Genomic DNA, 19,306 nt, shown 5'->3' on the forward strand with positions numbered 1-19,306 from the left:
GACCATCTCCTGCTGGGGCACTGCCTGCTGATCCAAAGGCAGCCTCAGTGTCAGAGTCCTGCTCGGTCCTGCCGACGCACACAAACGCTCCAGTTGAGCATTCTGGTTGTTCAAATAAAGTTGCCAAGTTTCCTAGCTGGCCATGCTGCAGTCCAATTCAGTCTCCTGCGCAAGGCAAGGATCCCCCCGTGCCCGGCACCTGCAAAATGAGGCTGCAGGCAGCCAGGTGGGGCACAAAGGGAGAGAGTCACTCAGATGGGCTGGTCAGAGGGGAGGGGGAGGGTGTGGTGAAAGAGGGGGCGCAAGGTCTCGGGCACAGCAGTTGGAAACGCAAAGGGTCTTACGCCGGCTACTGGTGGGATCCTTGTGTGTGTGCACAATGCACCAGTGAAAACTTGAAACGGCTCTGTCATGGCACAGGAGACACAGATCTGGAAAGACCCACGGTCTGCAGCGATGACTGGGTAAGGAGCTTGACATGCAGACGCTCTTTTACACTGTCCCAAACACCACACGTTTTCAAGAACTCTTTCACCTGTAAATAAATTCTCTGGCGTCTACGGTATTAGTCATGCATTATCAACAACGGCTGCTGAAGAGCCGTGTAGCACCTGGATGCTGGTACGTTGATGCTAATGAGCAGAAACTGCGCTTTGCACTGAACTCTGCTGTTAGGAAGTGTGGCTTGACCACAGTCCCACCCACTCACACATACACACTTGGCTAAGTACTAGCCCGAGATGGATCTTAACTCGGAGGGATGAAAATCCCAACCCACACCGGAGGCACAGACCGACGGGTCTGTGCTCCTCGCACCCCCGCCCCAGAAGGGACACCTTTTGGTAAGGCTTGGGCCCTTGGCTACGCCGAGGGATTACCTGGCAACTGTGTGTGATGGCAATCGATTTTTGTGGGTAGTGCTCTACAGCCAACCTGCAGCCTGTGCATATACCGAAGGCAATCCCAAAGAATCTGTAGACGTTGCATAAGAATAAACCGTGCTGTTGGTGACCCTGACGGCTTCTCTTGAATGAACGGGCCCTACAGCACAAGGGCTGTTCGTGCGGCTGCTGTCAGGACGCTAGTCACGGCAATAACTGACATACCTATGAAGAGACAAGCCCAGACCCCCAGCCCCTCTAATCTCTGGGGACTGACTAGAACGCAAGGGGATTCATCTCTTACCAAATTTATTTGTCACATTAAATGCAACAGGCATTTCAAAGCCAAGATTCTTTCCAGGCATGTCCTGAAGTCTTCTGACCCCTGATTTAGAGAGGCCTAATCCTGGGTAGCAGCCCCAGACTCCTCCAGGTGAGACACCCAAGAGGTTTTTCACCCTGAACGGACACTCTCTTCTCTGGGATGTGCCCCAGATTCCTCCCAGACATGTCCCAGACTGTCTTGTGCCCTGCTTCAGGGACCTGAGATCCCAGGTAGCAACCAACTCCTCCAAGGAAGCCACCTGAAATACATGTTATCTTTTGGCAAAAGCTGCCACCTCCAGGATGCACCAAGGGCAACTCACAGGCAGCTCCTTGTCTCCTCTGACCTCTCTCTTAAAGACATGTGATGTCAGTTAGCAGCCCCAGACTCCACAAGGAAGACACCTGAGGTGTGTTTTCTCCTGTAAAGGAAGATTTTTGCTCCAGGATACACACAAGACTCCTCCCAGGCGTGTCCTGGATCCTTTCCACCTCTGCTTTAGGGCAGCTAGTCCTGAGTAGCACCCCCAGACTCCTCCAAGGAAGATACCCAAGAGGTTTTTCTCCCTGAAAGGATGCTCTCTTCTCTGGGATCTGCCCAAGGTCCCTCCCAGATGACACAGAGAAATGATTGCTTGTTTTGAGATTTATTTACTTATTTACTTATAGAAAACGGCTTAGCAACTTATTTACTTCCTTATAGCAAGTTCTGGTATTACTCATCATCATTTTTTAATATTGCTAAGAATCCTGCTTGCCCAGCCTGTTCTGTGGAATTTTACCAAGGACTCCTCTGTGTTCACCAAAACAAAGCAGTTCACTGTGAAAATCTACCAAGAACTACAATGTTCAGCAAAATATTATGCTTTTGTCCTTGAGTAACAGGTGTGCTCTAGCTAGTTGGGAGTCTTGGTAATGAGTAAAGGTAGCCATCTACGGATGGTAGAAGTTCTCTTGGTTCTCTTAGAGAAGACAGAACGAGTAAATGAGCTTATTACAGTTTAGGAAAACCATGGAAGTAGCAAAGAATTTTTTCTTACCCAGTTATCTGCTCCTTTACAGGCACTTGAAGATACATATGTATGTACCTGTTGTCAAGTTTGAGTTTGGTGTCGAGGTAAGCATTTTGCTTTTTTTTTTCAAGGGAGAAAATCTTTTTTCTTGCTTTGGAATAGATTAACTTCTGCAGGGACCTGTGACCATGCTATTTTACCAGGTTACTGGTACCTTAGAGGAAACTGTAATTAAATAGCCTGACCACGGCCTGTCCCAGGAGGAGACGCTGCAGTAAAATGGGAGCTTATAGGAAAATAAGCTCCCAGGAAGCCTGGCAGGCATGAGAACGTCAGGGACATCCCTTTCTAAACCTGTGCTGTAGAGCAGGGCAGCCTGCTTGAACAGCACTTCTCTCACAAGGACTGGGCAGAGTGGGAGGAGAGGCAGTGCCCTTGCTGACTCCTCCCAGCTCTGACAAGCTGCCTTTCTCCAGAGGGATGGGTGTGGTGTCGTTCACTGTGTGAATCATGTCAGCAGACTAAATGCTTTGTGGCGAATCAGAAGTGAGGTGGTCATGAGACAGACAATCTGGAAAATGAAACGGAAACGTACTCCTGTGGCTCCTGCCTGGGGTTTGTCAGCTGCAGGAATCCCTGGAGCTGGAGCACATCTTGTACAGTGAATGGAGACCTGCGTGCTGCGGTACCTAAGCAAGTCACTGCTTGGTATCACTCTCACCAAGACACTTATTCCGTGACCTTCTTGTGGCCTTTGTCTGGTGCAGACCTTCACAGAATAACTTTCTTGCCTCGGACTGTACTATGAACCAGACGCTTCAGGATCAAAAAGGGCTTACTGCCTAGAGAAAAAGCTCTCTCCTTTGCTGAGGTACAGCTGAGGAGATGGAACTCAGCTCTCTTAATTCCGTGGTGAATTTTAAGTTCCCTTTTAATGGAAATTCTAAGTTCAGAGTAGTCTGTTCGACTTCCTTTCCCTAGCTTAAAAAGAAAGGGGTGATACCGTGACGGTTTTGTCAAGAAAATCTGGAACTTCAGGCAATTTTCTTGATTTTTTTTGGCAAATAAATCTCTTGGGAGATGTGTCTATAGTCCCATAGCTCTAAATACAAATGTTAACCACTCTTTTTAGACTTGGCTAAGTTGGTCCCCCACTGGTGTGCTGTTCACAAACAGTGCAGCATTCTAACTCACGGCTGGCACCTTTTTCCCTCTTGAGATGGATCTGGTGTGTGCAAGACTGCGTGTGCAAACTGTTTCTGACAATCTTGATCTCAGATGACTGGCATCTGAGAAGCCTGGATACGAGATGCACACTGAGCTGAAATGGTGAGCATGTTTACGCATCTTATTTAAAAGGAAAGTGTAACTGAAATTGGTCTAGAATGCACATTACACAAGTCCAGTTTCTGTACAAGGTGCCTGCACTGATCTCCTGCGTCCTTGAGATCTGAGGAGGTGGCGAGTGGGCTTACATTGAGACGTTTCAAGAAGTTGTGTGTTTAGATAGACCTGTCTTTCATGTTTCTTGGATCAGGGGGTGTGCATTGTTCCAGTCTGCCACAGAGACTGCTTCAGAAGAGTAGGTGGAACACTTGATAGAGAAGAATGTGTGGTAGTGCGTTAGAAAAAGAAAGGTATTTAAAATACCCGAAGCCTAACTTGCTCACTGTTTAACAGTGACTGGTTTAATTGTTCCTGGCTGTTGAAAGAAACCTGGCTTTCGGAATCCTCTAGAAAGGCCTTACGAAAAATGGTTGGCGTAGTCTATAAACTGTGACAAAGCTCTTGAGGGCACCGGTTGGTTACCTGAAGGGATACCGAATGTTATGTGTAATCTATCATTTTCAAGCTACTACAAAGCGAGTGATCCAAACTTGTTTTCGTAGATTTGAATGATCACTTGTAAGCTGTTGATAGAGCGTAGCACAAACCAGACCTGTACCTGTTCCTAGGAACTTGCGTACTTCAACTTTTTTTCTTAGAGTTACTGAGGAAATGCTACATCTAGCGTCAGATGAAGAGAACTTGCGGCTCACGCTCTGTGGGATTAAACTGTGGGCAAAACGTGAGTGAGGTGACTGATTGTTCATAATCTTTAAGCTTTTCAGAGGGACCTCATGCTGAAAAAAGAAGACCGTGAGAAGTACTTCAGCTCTGGACAGCCATTTCAGTGACAGTTTTGAAACAAAACCCTGGTTTTCAGTTTAGGTTCAAGGTCTGTCCATGGGGTAGCGTGGGTGTGTTTTTTAATGGGGGTAGAGTGGGGAGAAGAGGGGAGTGCCTCCAAGACAAGGTGCTTTACTGCTTATCAGGAACCTGACTACAGATGGTAAAAAAGCCAAGTATAAAAGCTTGGTACGTAAGGAGTAGGAAAGTATTGCTTGCGCATGTGGCTAGAGCAAGCGCTAGAAGAATGGCAGGGGTTTTTTCTTAAGGGAAGTTGGAGTGAAGCAGGAGCTGTAGCAGTGTAGGCAAATTTCAGAGTAGCGGTATTTTGACAAGTGGTGTGGTAAGGATTCTTTTTCTCATCACTGTTAAGGACCAACAGTTTTGGCCTCATTGCACTGCAATAACAACTGACTTTGAGGCCTGAAGTGTACTGAGTTTTCTGTAGATTGTGAAGTTGGTGCTGCAGATTTGAAGCAGTATCCTTGGGTATTGAAAGACTACAGGCTGGCTCCAGTCTATCTGCTCTAGGGCATGGCATTTACTCCAACCGGCTGGGATTTCTTGGTGGGCTTTCCTGGACAATGCTGGTAGCAAGGACATGTCCACTCTATCCAAATGCTTTGGCTTCTGCTCTTGTGAACAAGTTCTTCTTGGGTTGTTTTTGCTTTGTTGGTTTTGGGGTTATGTTTGTTTGTTTGTTTGTTTTCCAAATGGCAAGATCTATTGTTTATTTTAATTTGCAGGAAAAAGTAACACTTCATCTAAGATTTATGTCGACAACATTCAATTCTACCCTGAATTACAGGGCAGAGTTTTAGATGGACAGACCCAATGAAAACGGGGCTTCTTGGCTGCTCAGGGGTAGCAGCTGCTGACCGCCTTGGTTCTTGGGGCTTCGCGGTAGTTGGGGTGCCGGGGTTATGCAGTGCTGGGGTAAGGGTTTTCGAGGGTTGTGCTACACTAGTTTTAGGGAGAGATAGTGGTGTTGGGTGCTAGGGTTATGGGGTCTTAGGGTTACGGGATGCCAGAGCGTAGGTAGCATGCTCACAGCTCGTGCTTGGCTCGGGGGTGATTCCCATACCCTTCCCCCCACATCCAGCACAGGAAGAGTCGAGCTCCCTGAGCACAAAGCCCTTGGCTGGGTTCTGCCCCCCCACTGCCCCCAGGTGTCACTCAGTGGATGGGCCAGGCTTTATGGATTCCAAACGAGCAATTCTACCTGACAGCCAGGCTGGGAATGGGCTTGTGGTCATGAACCTGCTTCCGTGCCCCTTGTGTCGGTGCTACGACCACAATCAGCTCTGTTTGTTTCCCAGTGCCAAGGAGGGGGAGGGCGGGCTGTAACGGGGTGGAAACGGGCAGCACCCGAGGCCCCCATGGCTGAGCCCCTGAACTGGAGGCACCTTGTGCTTCAGACACCTGGTGTGACACCCACGTTCCACAACCCCTCCGGCCCACGGCAGCTCCCCACAGAGTGCCCCGTGCTGCCAACCCGTGCCCCCACCGCCCCCCGCGCCTCCGCCGGCCGGGACCGCCCAAAGCTTCATCCCCCTGCCTCATCTTCCTCAAGTCCTCCTTTTCTCCGCCCTTATCTCCTCTCACACAAGGGACCCACCCCGGGTTGTTTTTCCCACCTGCTCCCAGGTTTACAACATCTGTGAACAGATTTGCTGTTTCAGGTGCTGTTAGCGAGGTCACCTTGGACTTCCATGGCATTCCTCATGTGGTTTCCTAGGTACTGCTGTCCCTGCCAGATTCCTCTCCCTAAAATGACCCCATCTCTTCCTTCAGTTATCTGTGAAGTGTGGCCATCTCCCACACCATTCTCCCTTAACCACCTGCAAAATCTGGTGCTGCAGGAGCAGAGTATCCACAGAAGACAAGATGCCTTCTCTCAGGCCGCCTTCTGCCTGCTCTGAGCACATCCCCTGCTTCCCTCCCGTGACTGCCCTGCACGCCCGCACGTGAGCACGGCTCCGCCATACAGCTGCAGAAGGCAGAGCTGAGGCCGCTCCAGGGTTTCCCAAAGCCATGGAGAATGGCATGTGGGGCCGAGAGCAGGAGCAGCCTTCTCTGTTCAGGGCTTGCAGTTGCCTGTCCTCGGCCACGCGTACCAGGTGCCACAACCGCCCTTGTGGGTGCTGGACCAGAACAGCAACAGAACGCACAGAGAGCAAGGACAGGCAGCCTGCCAGAGGGCTTTGCTGGGACTGATGCGGCCAGCGTGGACAGTGCTGCGTCTGTGCCGCACAGCGCTTTGTGCAGGAAGGGTGACACTGGTCGGCTCTGCTGGGTTTATTGGGCTCGCACATCTCTGCTTGCCTGCCGCGGCTGTAACCAGATGGGCTCTGCAACACCCAAACGCGCCTGCTGCCTGTAGTAGTCACGTTGTCCGGTGTACGTTTGTTGGGAAGGACCTGGTGGCAAAGGGCTGCGTAGCGCAGCGGGGGGCAGTGAACCCCCCAAAGAGGCTGTGGTGCCACACTGGGCTTTTTCCTGCTCGCCACTGGCAGGCAGTGCTGGGGGCCGGGCGCTGCTGCCTGCCACGGGGCCTGCACAGCCCGTCCCACAAGCAGAGCATGCAGCGGGGCTCTCTCGGGGGTGTCCGACCCCAGCGTCTGCCTCCCCTCCTGCTTGGAAATCCCCGTGTTGTGGCCCTGTAACCCTAGAGACCACCGTGCCCAGCCCCCGGAACCAGCGACATTGTGACATCAGCCCCGTTGCCGAGGGCACTGTGGGCAACGCCAGACCTGCGGGCAGTGCGTCATCGGCTGCCGCACCGGTGGCAACAAGCCCTCGGTTCTGGCAGCTGGCACGTGCCTCTGGCAAGAATGCCTTTCCTTCCCTTCCTCATCCTGCTGGCCCTGTGCCGGCCTGTGAATGGCGCCTGGGACAGCTGTGGGTAAGTGGCCGAGGCCCTGGGAGGGAGCTTGGGCGCCCTGATGGTGTTCCCTGGAGGGTGCCCGCTTGTCCCCGTGGCCACAGCACAGCTTCCCCAGCCCCACGCGGGAGCCTCGGCTCCTTGCAGCACCCGGGCTGCTGGCACAACTCGCCTGCGGGGCTACAGCAGAAACGGGGGCGGCCGCGCGCCCGCCCCACGGGGCTCCCTGGCCTGGCTGTCCATGCAGCGCCCCGTGGGGAGGGCAGAGGGCTGCCCTTCGGCCGGGCCTGCAGTGAGCCGTCGAGCGGGACGGTGATGAGTGTCTGGTTACAGGGGGACCTGCGGGCTCCGGCCCATGGCTGCTCAGCCGGGCACGTCGCGCGTCGTGGGGGGCACAGACGCCCAGGCAGGGGCCTGGCCCTGGATCGTCAGCATCCAGGATCCTTGGAGAGCAGGCACGGGGCACATATGCGGGGGCTCCCTCATCAGCCCGCGGTGGGTCCTCACAGCAGCCCACTGCTTCGTCAAGGCCAGGTAAGGAGGGTCAGGAACGGGGATATCCCCCCAGAGTTCGCGGGTGCCCCGCGACCAGCAGCAGCACGGGCTCCTCCCATCCCCGTTCCTTGCGGTACGCCCAGTGCCTGGGCACTGCAGAGCCCGGCTGAGAGGCTGCTCAGGAGAGGGCTGGGCTCCCGCCACGGCTTCCTACAGCCTCCAGCTCGACACGCCTTGAGCCCGAGGCATGCTAGGGCAGTCTGAGCCTCTGCAGCGCTGCTTTCCTCTGCCCCGTGTGAAGCAGAGGGCAGGGGACTGCTGGGCTGCTGCGGCACATGGCTCCCTCTGAGCCCTCTCCCCATCTGCCTTCCAGGCACGTCAACGCGTGGCGCGTAGTGATCGGGGCCACCCACTTGACTCAGCTGGGCCCGGACACCCAAGTGCGCAATATTAAGCGCCTGGTGGTGCACGAAGACTACAGCAGCGTCTGGGAGAGGAACGACATTGCGCTGCTGGAGCTGGACCAGCCTGTGCAGTGCGGCTACCACGTACAGCTGGCCTGCGTGCCCGACGCCTCGCTGCGGGTGTCAGAGCTGACCAACTGCTACGTCAGTGGCTGGGGGTCCACGATGGCGAGAGGTGAGTTCCCAAGAGTGCTCGTGTCCTGAGTGCGAGCTCGGCACACGGGGGAGGTGGGCTGGGCTTCCTGACAGCAGGGACGAGAGCCAGAGCGCGACTGCGGGGACGTGTGCCCGTAGAGAGATGGGCCTGGCCCAGGGCCCGAGGCCAGGCAGAAGGGCAGCGCCGGGGCAGCGCCTGTCACGCTGCAAAGCCAAGCCCCAGGGAAGGGAGTGGTTCACCCAGGCAGGGCAGGAGACCGGGCACCGACCAGCTGGGTGCTAATTCCTTTCTGTGCTCACAGCTGGAGGCCCGACGGATGTCCTGCAGGAGGCCAAGGTCCCCCTCATCAACGTCCACCTCTGCAACAGCAGCCGGTGGTACGCAGGGGCCGTCCACCCCCACAACCTCTGCGCTGGCTACCCGTGGGGCGGCATCGACACCTGCCAGGTAGGAGATGAGAGAGCGCCCTACCCCACAGGCTCACTACCCTCTCCCTGGCAAGGTTCTGCAGGCGCCAGCACTGAGCAGAGCCTCTCTGCGCAGCGCACACAGCCCTGGCAGGTGCCGTGGGAGAGAAGGAGCCAGGCCTGGTGCTGCCAGCGGCCACCCGACACCACCTGACCCCTCCCTCCCTCCCTCCTCTGCTGCAGGGTGACAGCGGTGGGCCTCTCGTCTGCCAGGATAACAACGCTGAGTACTTCTGGCTTGTTGGGGTGACCAGCTGGGGGAGAGGCTGCGCAAGAGCAAAGCGGCCCGGAGTCTACACCTCCACGCAGCACTTTTATGACTGGATCCTGGTCCAGATGGGGCTGCGCCCAGCAGCAACGGCTCCTCCAAGGCCACGGCCCGTCGCCACGTCAACCCCCTTACAGAGGCCGCCGCCAACACCAGCGCAGGCGGGCAGCTTTACGGCCTGCCCATTTCCACGCCAGAAGCTGGTGAAATTCTTTAAGCTGCTGCAGGAGCTCCTGCAGGTCCTCTGGGGGAAAAAGGCTCCAGCAACAGCATGAGCAGGACCCAGCTGAAGCCGCAGCAGCGCGCCACGACCATCTCCTGCTGGGGCACTGCCTGCTGATCCAAAGGCAGCCTCAGTGTCAGAGTCCTGCTCGGTCCTGCCGACGCACACAAACGCTCCAGTTGAGCATTCTGGTTGTTCAAATAAAGTTGCCAAGTTTCCTAGCTGGCCATGCTGCAGTCCAATTCAGTCTCCTGTGCAAGGCAAGGATCCCGTGCCCGGCACCTGCAAAATGAGGCTGCAGGCAGCCAGGTGGGGCACAAAGGGAGAGAGTCACTCAGATGGGCTGGTCAGAGGGGAGGGGGAGGGTGTGGTGAAAGAGGGGGCGCAAGGTCTCGGGCACAGCAGTTGGAAACGCAAAGGGTCTTACGCCGGCTACTGGTGGGATCCTTGTGTGTGTGCACAATGCACCAGTGAACTTGAAACTGGGCTCTGTCATGGCACAGGAGACACAGATCTGGAAAGACCCACGGTCTGCAGCGATGACTGGGTAAGGAGCTTGACATGCAGACGCTCTTTTACACTGTCCCAAACACCACACGTTTTCAAGAACTCTTTCACCTGTAAATAAATTCTCTGGCGTCTACGGTATTAGTCATGCATTATCAACAACGGCTGCTGAAGAGCCGTGTAGCACCTGGATGCTGGTACGTTGATGCTAATGAGCAGAAACTGCGCTTTGCACTGAACTCTGCTGTTAGGAAGTGTGACTTGACCACAGTCCCACCCACTCACACATACACACTTGGCTAAGTACTAGCCCGAGATGGATCTTAACTCGGAGGGATGAAAATCCCAACCCACACCGGAGGCACAGACCGACGGGTCTGTGCTCCTCGCACCCCCGCCCCAGAAGGGACACCTTTTGGTAAGGCTTGGGCCCTCGGCTACGCCGAGGGATTACCTGGCAACTGTGTGTGATGGCAATCGATTTTTGTGGGTAGTGCTCTACAGCCAACCTGCAGCCTGTGCATATACCGAAGGCAATCCCAAAGAATCTGTAGACGTTGCATAAGAATAAACCGTGCTGTTGGTGACCCTGACGGCTTCTCTTGAATGAACGGGCCCTACAGCACAAGGGCTGTTCGTGCGGCTGCTGTCAGGACGCTAGTCACGGCAATAACTGACATACCTATGAAGAGACAAGCCCAGACCCCCAGCCCCTCTAATCTCTGGGGACTGACTAGAACGCAAGGGGATTCATCTCTTACCAAATTTATTTGTCACATTAAATGCAACAGGCATTTCAAAGCCAAGATTCTTTCCAGGCATGTCCTGAAGTCTTCTGACCCCTGATTTAGAGAGGCCTAATCCTGGGTAGCAGCCCCAGACTCCTCCAGGTGAGACACCCAAGAGGTTTTTCACCCTGAACGGACACTCTCTTCTCTGGGATGTGCCCCAGATTCCTCCCAGACATGTCCCAGACTGTCTTGTGCCCTGCTTCAGGGACCTGAGATCCCAGGTAGCAACCAACTCCTCCAAGGAAGCCACCTGAAATACATGTTATCTTTTGGCAAAAGCTGCCACCTCCAGGATGCACCAAGGGCAACTCACAGGCAGCTCCTTGTCTCCTCTGACCTCTCTCTTAAAGACATGTGATGTCAGTTAGCAGCCCCAGACTCCACAAGGAAGACACCTGAGGTGTGTTTTCTCCTGTAAAGGAAGATTTTTGCTCCAGGATACACACAAGACTCCTCCCAGGCGTGTCCTGGATCCTTTCCACCTCTGCTTTAGGGCAGCTAGTCCTGAGTAGCACCCCCAGACTCCTCCAAGGAAGATACCCAAGAGGTTTTTCTCCCTGAAAGGATGCTCTCTTCTCTGGGATCTGCCCAAGGTCCCTCCCAGATGACACAGAGAAATGATTGCTTGTTTTGAGATTTATTTACTTATTTACTTATAGAAAACGGCTTAGCAACTTATTTACTTCCTTATAGCAAGTTCTGGTATTACTCATCATCATTTTTTAATATTGCTAAGAATCCTGCTTGCCCAGCCTGTTCTGTGGAATTTTACCAAGGACTCCTCTGTGTTCACCAAAACAAAGCAGTTCACTGTGAAAATCTACCAAGAACTACAATGTTCAGCAAAATATTATGCTTTTGTCCTTGAGTAACAGGTGTGCTCTAGCTAGTTGGGAGTCTTGGTAATGAGTAAAGGTAGCCATCTACGGATGGTAGAAGTTCTCTTGGTTCTCTTAGAGAAGACAGAACGAGTAAATGAGCTTATTACAGTTTAGGAAAACCATGGAAGTAGCAAAGAATTTTTTCTTACCCAGTTATCTGCTCCTTTACAGGCACTTGAAGATACATATGTATGTACCTGTTGTCAAGTTTGAGTTTGGTGTCGAGGTAAGCATTTTGCTTTTTTTTTTCAAGGGAGAAAATCTTTTTTCTTGCTTTGGAATAGATTAACTTCTGCAGGGACCTGTGACCATGCTATTTTACCAGGTTACTGGTACCTTAGAGGAAACTGTAATTAAATAGCCTGACCACGGCCTGTCCCAGGAGGAGACGCTGCAGTAAAATGGGAGCTTATAGGAAAATAAGCTCCCAGGAAGCCTGGCAGGCATGAGAACGTCAGGGACATCCCTTTCTAAACCTGTGCTGTAGAGCAGGGCAGCCTGCTTGAACAGCACTTCTCTCACAAGGACTGGGCAGAGTGGGAGGAGAGGCAGTGCCCTTGCTGACTCCTCCCAGCTCTGACAAGCTGCCTTTCTCCAGAGGGATGGGTGTGGTGTCGTTCACTGTGTGAATCATGTCAGCAGACTAAATGCTTTGTGGCGAATCAGAAGTGAGGTGGTCATGAGACAGACAATCTGGAAAATGAAACGGAAACGTACTCCTGTGGCTCCTGCCTGGGGTTTGTCAGCTGCAGGAATCCCTGGAGCTGGAGCACATCTTGTACAGTGAATGGAGACCTGCGTGCTGCGGTACCTAAGCAAGTCACTGCTTGGTATCACTCTCACCAAGACACTTATTCCGTGACCTTCTTGTGGCCTTTGTCTGGTGCAGACCTTCACAGAATAACTTTCTTGCCTCGGACTGTACTATGAACCAGACGCTTCAGGATCAAAAAGGGCTTACTGCCTAGAGAAAAAGCTCTCTCCTTTGCTGAGGTACAGCTGAGGAGATGGAACTCAGCTCTCTTAATTCCGTGGTGAATTTTAAGTTCCCTTTTAATGGAAATTCTAAGTTCAGAGTAGTCTGTTCGACTTCCTTTCCCTAGCTTAAAAAGAAAGGGGTGATACAGTGACGGTTTTGTCAAGAAAATCTGGAACTTCAGGCAATTTTCTTGATTTTTTTTGGCAAATAAATCTCTTGGGAGATGTGTCTATAGTCCCATAGCTCTAAATACAAATGTTAACCACTCTTTTTAGACTTGGCTAAGTTGGTCCCCCACTGGTGTGCTGTTCACAAACAGTGCAGCATTCTAACTCACGGCTGGCACCTTTTTCCCTCTTGAGATGGATCTGGTGTGTGCGAGACTGCGTGTGCAAACTGTTTCTGACAATCTTGATCTCAGATGACTGGCATCTGAGAAGCCTGGATACGAGATGCACACTGAGCTGAAATGGTGAGCATGTTTACGCATCTTATTTAAAAGGAAAGTGTAACTGAAATTGGTCTAGAATGCACATTACACAAGTCCAGTTTCTGTACAAGGTGCCTGCACTGATCTCCTGCGTCCTTGAGATCTGAGGAGGTGGCGAGTGGGCTTACATTGAGACGTTTCAAGAAGTTGTGTGTTTAGATAGACCTGTCTTTCATGTTTCTTGGATCAGGGGGTGTGCATTGTTCCAGTCTGCCACAGAGACTGCTTCAGAAGAGTAGGTGGAACACTTGATAGAGAAGAATGTGTGGTAGTGCGTTAGAAAAAGAAAGGTATTTAAAATACCCGAAGCCTAACTTGCTCACTGTTTAACAGTGACTGGTTTAATTGTTCCTGGCTGTTGAAAGAAACCTGGCTTTCGGAATCCTCTAGAAAGGCCTTACGAAAAATGGTTGGCGTAGTCTATAAACTGTGACAAAGCTCTTGAGGGCACCGGTTGGTTACCTGAAGGGATACCGAATGTTATGTGTAATCTATCATTTTCAAGCTACTACAAAGCGAGTGATCCAAACTTGTTTTCGTAGATTTGAATGATCACTTGTAAGCTGTTGATAGAGCGTAGCACAAACCAGACCTGTACCTGTTCCTAGGAACTTGCGTACTTCAACTTTTTTTCTTAGAGTTACTGAGGAAATGCTACATCTAGCGTCAGATGAAGAGAACTTGCGGCTCACGCTCTGTGGGATTAAACTGTGGGCAAAACGTGAGTGAGGTGACTGATTGTTCATAATCTTTAAGCTTTTCAGAGGGACCTCATGCTGAAAAAAGAAGACCGTGAGAAGTACTTCAGCTCTGGACAGCCATTTCAGTGACAGTTTTGAAACAAAACCCTGGTTTTCAGTTTAGGTTCAAGGTCTGTCCATGGGGTAGCGTGGGTGTGTTTTTTAATGGGGGTAGAGTGGGGAGAAGAGGGGAGTGCCTCCAAGACAAGGTGCTTTACTGCTTATCAGGAACCTGACTACAGATGGTAAAAAAGCCAAGTATAAAAGCTTGGTACGTAAGGAGTAGGAAAGTATTGCTTGCGCATGTGGCTAGAGCAAGCGCTAGAAGAATGGCAGGGGTTTTTTCTTAAGGGAAGTTGGAGTGAAGCAGGAGCTGTAGCAGTGTAGGCAAATTTCAGAGTAGCGGTATTTTGACAAGTGGTGTGGTAAGGATTCTTTTTCTCATCACTGTTAAGGACCAACAGTTTTGGCCTCATTGCACTGCAATAACAACTGACTTTGAGGCCTGAAGTGTACTGAGTTTTCTGTAGATTGTGAAGTTGGTGCTGCAGATTTGAAGCAGTATCCTTGGGTATTGAAAGACTACAGGCTGGCTCCAGTCTATCTGCTCTAGGGCATGGCATTTACTCCAACCGGCTGGGATTTCTTGGTGGGCTTTCCTGGACAATGCTGGTAGCAAGGACATGTCCACTCTATCCAAATGCTTTGGCTTCTGCTCTTGTGAACAAGTTCTTCTTGGGTTGTTTTTGCTTTGTTGGTTTTGGGGTTATGTTTGTTTGTTTGTTTGTTTTCCAAATGGCAAGATCTATTGTTTATTTTAATTTGCAGGAAAAAGTAACACTTCATCTAAGATTTATGTCGACAACATTCAATTCTACCCTGAATTACAGGGCAGAGTTTTAGATGGACAGACCCAATGAAAACGGGGCTTCTTGGCTGCTCAGGGGTAGCAGCTGCTGACCGCCTTGGTTCTTGGGGCTTCGCGGTAGTTGGGGTGCCGGGGTTATGCAGTGCTGGGGTAAGGGTTTTCGAGGGTTGTGCTACACTAGTTTTAGGGAGAGATAGTGGTGTTGGGTGCTAGGGTTATGGGGTCTTAGGGTTACGGGATGCCAGAGCGTAGGTAGCATGCTCACAGCTCGTGCTTGGCTCGGGGGTGATTCCCATACCCTTCCCCCCACATCCAGCACAGGAAGAGCCGAGCTCCCTGAGCACAAAGCCCTTGGCTGGGTTCTGCCCCCCCACTGCCCCCAGGTGTCACTCAGTGGATGGGCCAGGCTTTATGGATTCCAAACGAGCAATTCTACCTGACAGCCAGGCTGGGAATGGGCTTGTGGTCATGAACCTGCTTCCGTGCCCCTTGTGTCGGTGCTACGACCACAATCAGCTCTCTTTGTTTCCCAGTGCCAAGGAGGGGGAGGGCGGGCTGTAACGGGGTGGAAACGGGCAGCACCCGAGGCCCCCATGGCTGAGCCCCTGAACTGGAGGCACCTTGTGCTTCAGACACCTGGTGTGACACCCACGTTCCACAACCCCTCCGGCCCACGGCAGCTCCCCACAGAGTGCCCCGTGCTGCCAACCCGTGACCCCACCGCCCCCCGCGCCTCCGCCGGCCGGGACCGCCCAAAGCTTCATCCCCCTGCCTCATCTTCCTCAAGTCCTCCTTTTCTCCGCCCTTATCTCCTCTCACACAAGGGACCCACCCCGGGTTGTTTTTCCCACCTGCTCCCAGGTTTACAACATCTGTGAACAGATTTGCTGTTTCAGGTGCTGTTAGCGAGGTCACCTTGGACTTCCATGGCATTCCTCATGTGGTTTCCTAGGTACTGCTGTCCCTGCCAGATTCCTCTCCCTAAAATGACCCCATCTCTTCCTTCAGTTATCTGTGAAGTGTGGCCATCTCCCACACCATTCTCCCTTAACCACCTGCAAAATCTGGTGCTGCAGGAGCAGAGTATCCACAGAAGACAAGATGCCTTCTCTCAGGCCGCCTTCTGCCTGCTCTGAGCACATCCCCTGCTTCCCTCCCGTGACTGCCCTGCACGCCCGCACGTGAGCACGGCTCCGCCATACAGCTGCAGAAGGCAGAGCTGAGGCCGCTCCAGGGTTTCCCAAAGCCATGGAGAATGGCATGTGGGGCCGAGAGCAGGAGCAGCCTTCTCTGTTCAGGGCTTGCAGTTGCCTGTCCTCGGCCACGCGTACCAGGTGCCACAATCGCCCTTGTGGGTGCTGGACCAGAACAGCAACAGAACGCACAGAGAGCAAGGACAGGCAGCCTGCCAGAGGGCTTTGCTGGGACTGATGCGGCCAGCGTGGACAGTGCTGCGTCTGTGCCGCACAGCGCTTTGTGCAGGAAGGGTGACACTGGTCGGCTCTGCTGGGTTTATTGGGCTCGCACATCTCTGCTTGCCTGCCGCGGCTGTAACCAGATGGGCTCTGCAACACCCAAACGCGCCTGCTGCCTGTAGTAGTCACGTTGTCCGGTGTACGTTTGTTGGGAAGGACCTGGTGGCAAAGGGCTGCGTAGCGCAGCGGGGGGCAGTGAACCCCCCAAAGAGGCTGTGGTGCCACACTGGGCTTTTTCCTGCTCGCCACTGGCAGGCAGTGCTGGGGGCCGGGCGCTGCTGCCTGCCACGGGGCCTGCACAGCCCGTCCCACAAGCAGAGCATGCAGCGGGGCTCTCTCGGGGGTGTCCGACCCCAGCGTTTGCCTCCCCTCCTGCTTGGAAATCCCCGTGTTGTGGCCCTGTAACCCTAGAGACCACCGTGCCCAGCCCCCGGAACCAGCGACATTGTGACATCAGCCCCGTTGCCGAGGGCACTGTGGGCAACGCCAGGCCTGCGGGCAGTGCGTCATCGGCTGCCGCACCGGTGGCAACAAGCCCTCGGTTCTGGCAGCTGGCACGTGCCTCTGGCAAGAATGCCTTTCCTTCCCTTCCTCATCCTGCTGGCCCTGTGCCGGCCTGTGAATGGCGCCTGGGACAGCTGTGGGTAAGTGGCCGAGGCCCTGGGAGGGAGCTTGGGCGCCCTGATGGTGTTCCCTGGAGGGTGCCCGCTTGTCCCCGTGGCCACAGCACAGCTTCCCCAGCCCCACGCGGGAGCCTCGGCTCCTTGCAGCACCCGGGCTGCTGGCACAACTCGCCTGCGGGGCTACAGCAGAAACGGGGGCGGCCGCGTGCCCACCCCACGGGGCTCCCTGGCCTGGCTGTCCATGCAGCGCCCCGTGGGGAGGGCAGAGGGCTGCCCTTCGGCCGGGCCTGCAGTGAGCCGTCGAGCGGGACGGTGATGAGTGTCTGGTTACAGGGGGACCTGCGGGCTCCGGCCCATGGCTGCTCAGCCGGGCACGTCGCGCGTCGTGGGGGGCACAGACGCCCAGGCAGGGGCCTGGCCCTGGATCGTCAGCATCCAGGATCCTTGGAGAGCAGGCACGGGGCACATATGCGGGGGCTCCCTCATCAGCCCGCGGTGGGTCCTCACAGCAGCCCACTGCTTCGTCAAGGCCAGGTAAGGAGGGTCAGGAACGGGGATATCCCCCCAGAGTTCGCGGGTGCCCCGCGACCAGCAGCAGCACGGGCTCCTCCCATCCCCGTTCCTTGCGGTACGCCCAGTGCCTGGGCACTGCAGAGCCCGGCTGAGAGGCTGCTCAGGAGAGGGCTGGGCTCCCGCCACGGCTTCCTACAGCCTCCAGCTCGACACGCCTTGAGCCCGAGGCATGCTAGGGCAGTCTGAGCCTCTGCAGCGCTGCTTTCCTCTGCCCCGTGTGAAGCAGAGGGCAGGGGACTGCTGGGCTGCTGCGGCACATGGCTCCCTCTGAGCCCTCTCCCCATCTGCCTTCCAGGCACGTCAACGCGTGGCGCGTAGTGATCGGGGCCACCCACTTGACTCAGCTGGGCCCGGACACCCAAGTGCGCAATATTAAGCGCCTGGTGGTGCACGAAGACTACAGCAGCGTCTGGGAGAGGAACGACATTGCGCTGCTGGAGCTGGACCAGCCTGTGCAGTGCGGCTACCACGTACAGCTGGCCTGCGTGCCCGACGCCTCGCTGCGGGTGTCAGAGCTGACCAACTGCTACGTCAGTGGCTGGGGGTCCACGATGGCGAGAGGTGAGTTCCCAAGAGTGCTCGTGTCCTGAGTGCGAGCTCGGCACACGGGGGAGGTGGGCTGGGCTTCCTGACAGCAGGGACGAGAGCCAGAGCGCGACTGCGGGGACGTGTGCCCGTAGAGAGATGGGCCTGGCCCAGGGCCCGAGGCCAGGCAGAAGGGCAGCGCCGGGGCAGCGCCTGTCACGCTGCAAAGCCAAGCCCCAGGGAAGGGAGTGGTTCACCCAGGCAGGGCAGGAGACCGGGCACCGACCAGCTGGGTGCTAATTCCTTTCTGTGCTCACAGCTGGAGGCCCGACGGATGTCCTGCAGGAGGCCAAGGTCCCCCTCATCAACGTCCACCTCTGCAACAGCAGCCGGTGGTACGCAGGGGCCGTCCACCCCCACAACCTCTGCGCTGGCTACCCGTGGGGCGGCATCGACACCTGCCAGGTAGGAGATGAGAGAGCGCCCTACCCCACAGGCTCACTACCCTCTCCCTGGCAAGGTTCTGCAGGCGCCAGCACTGAGCAGAGCCTCTCTGCGCAGCGCACACAGCCCTGGCAGGTGCCGTGGGAGAGAAGGAGCCAGGCCTGGTGCTGCCAGCGGCCACCCGACACCACCTGACCCCTCCCTCCCTCCCTCCTCTGCTGCAGGGTGACAGCGGTGGGCCTCTCGTCTGCCAGGATAACAACGCTGAGTACTTCTGGCTTGTTGGGGTGACCAGCTGGGGGAGAGGCTGCGCAAGAGCAAAGCGGCCCGGAGTCTACACCTCCACGCAGCACTTTTATGACTGGATCCTGGTCCAGATGGGGCTGCGCCCAGCAGCAACGGCTCCTCCAAGGCCACGGCCCGTCGCCACGTCAACCCCCTTACAGAGGCCGCCGCCAACACCAGCGCAGGCGGGCAGCTTTACGGCCTGCCCATTTCCACGCCAGAAGCTGGTGAAATTCTTTAAGCTGCTGCAGGAGCTCCTGCAGGTCCTCTGGGGGAAAAAGGCTCCAGCAACAGCATGAGCAGGACCCAGCTGAAGCCGCAGCAGCGCGCCACGACCATCTCCTGCTGGGGCACTGCCTGCTGATCCAAAGGCAGCCTCAGTGTCAGAGTCCTGCTCGGTCCTGCCGACGCACACAAACGCTCCAGTTGAGCATTCTGGTTGTTCAAATAAAGTTGCCAAGTTTCCTAGCTGGCCATGCTGCAGTCCAATTCAGTCTCCTGCGCAAGGCAAGGATCCCGTGCCCGGCACCTGCAAAATGAGGCTGCAGGCAGCCAGGTGGGGCACAAAGGGAGAGAGTCACTCAGATGGGCTGGTCAGAGGGGAGGGGGAGGGTGTGGTGAAAGAGGGGGCGCAAGGTCTCGGGCACAGCAGTTGGAAACGCAAAGGGTCTTACGCCGGCTACTGGTGGGATCCTTGTGTGTGTGCACAATGCACCAGTGAACTTGAAACTGGGCTCTGTCATGGCACAGGAGACACAGATCTGGAAAGACCCACGGTCT

General features: G+C 54.8%; 2 protein-coding genes across 2 annotated transcripts; both read left to right on the forward strand.

Moving 5' to 3' along the window:
- The first annotated feature begins 379 nt into the window (after positions 1-379).
- On the forward strand, positions 380-9,397 carry LOC141959908 (acrosin-like). The gene is made up of 5 exons (XM_074904288.1): positions 380-387; positions 7,605-7,805; positions 8,140-8,405; positions 8,689-8,834; positions 9,038-9,397. The coding sequence occupies exons 1-5, from the start codon at positions 380-382 to the stop codon at positions 9,395-9,397; spliced, it is 981 nt and encodes a 326-aa protein (XP_074760389.1).
- Positions 9,394-18,825, forward strand: LOC141959909 (acrosin-like). The gene is made up of 5 exons (XM_074904289.1): positions 9,394-9,422; positions 17,033-17,233; positions 17,568-17,833; positions 18,117-18,262; positions 18,466-18,825. Exons 1-5 carry the CDS (start codon positions 9,394-9,396, stop codon positions 18,823-18,825), a joined length of 1,002 nt encoding a protein of 333 aa, XP_074760390.1.
- Positions 18,826-19,306: the final 481 nt, after the last annotated feature.

Source organism: Athene noctua, chromosome 4, assembly GCF_965140245.1.
Source record: "Athene noctua chromosome 4, bAthNoc1.hap1.1, whole genome shotgun sequence".
In the NCBI taxonomy this organism is placed as follows: domain Eukaryota; kingdom Metazoa; phylum Chordata; class Aves; order Strigiformes; family Strigidae; genus Athene; species Athene noctua.

Bases quoted from the DNA above. Each gene is read 5' to 3' on its own strand.
- LOC141959908 (XM_074904288.1), top strand. The intron at 7,806-8,139 runs GTAAGGAGGGTC...TCTGCCTTCCAG, and splicing joins CACTGCTTCGTCAAGGCCAG to GCACGTCAACGCGTGGCGCG. The intron at 8,406-8,688 runs GTGAGTTCCCAA...CTGTGCTCACAG, and splicing joins GGGGTCCACGATGGCGAGAG to CTGGAGGCCCGACGGATGTC.
- LOC141959909 (XM_074904289.1), top strand. From the start codon at position 9,394: ATGAGCAGGACCCAGCTGAAGCCGCAGCA. The intron at 17,234-17,567 runs GTAAGGAGGGTC...TCTGCCTTCCAG, and splicing joins CACTGCTTCGTCAAGGCCAG to GCACGTCAACGCGTGGCGCG. The intron at 18,263-18,465 runs GTAGGAGATGAG...CCTCTGCTGCAG, and splicing joins GCGGCATCGACACCTGCCAG to GGTGACAGCGGTGGGCCTCT.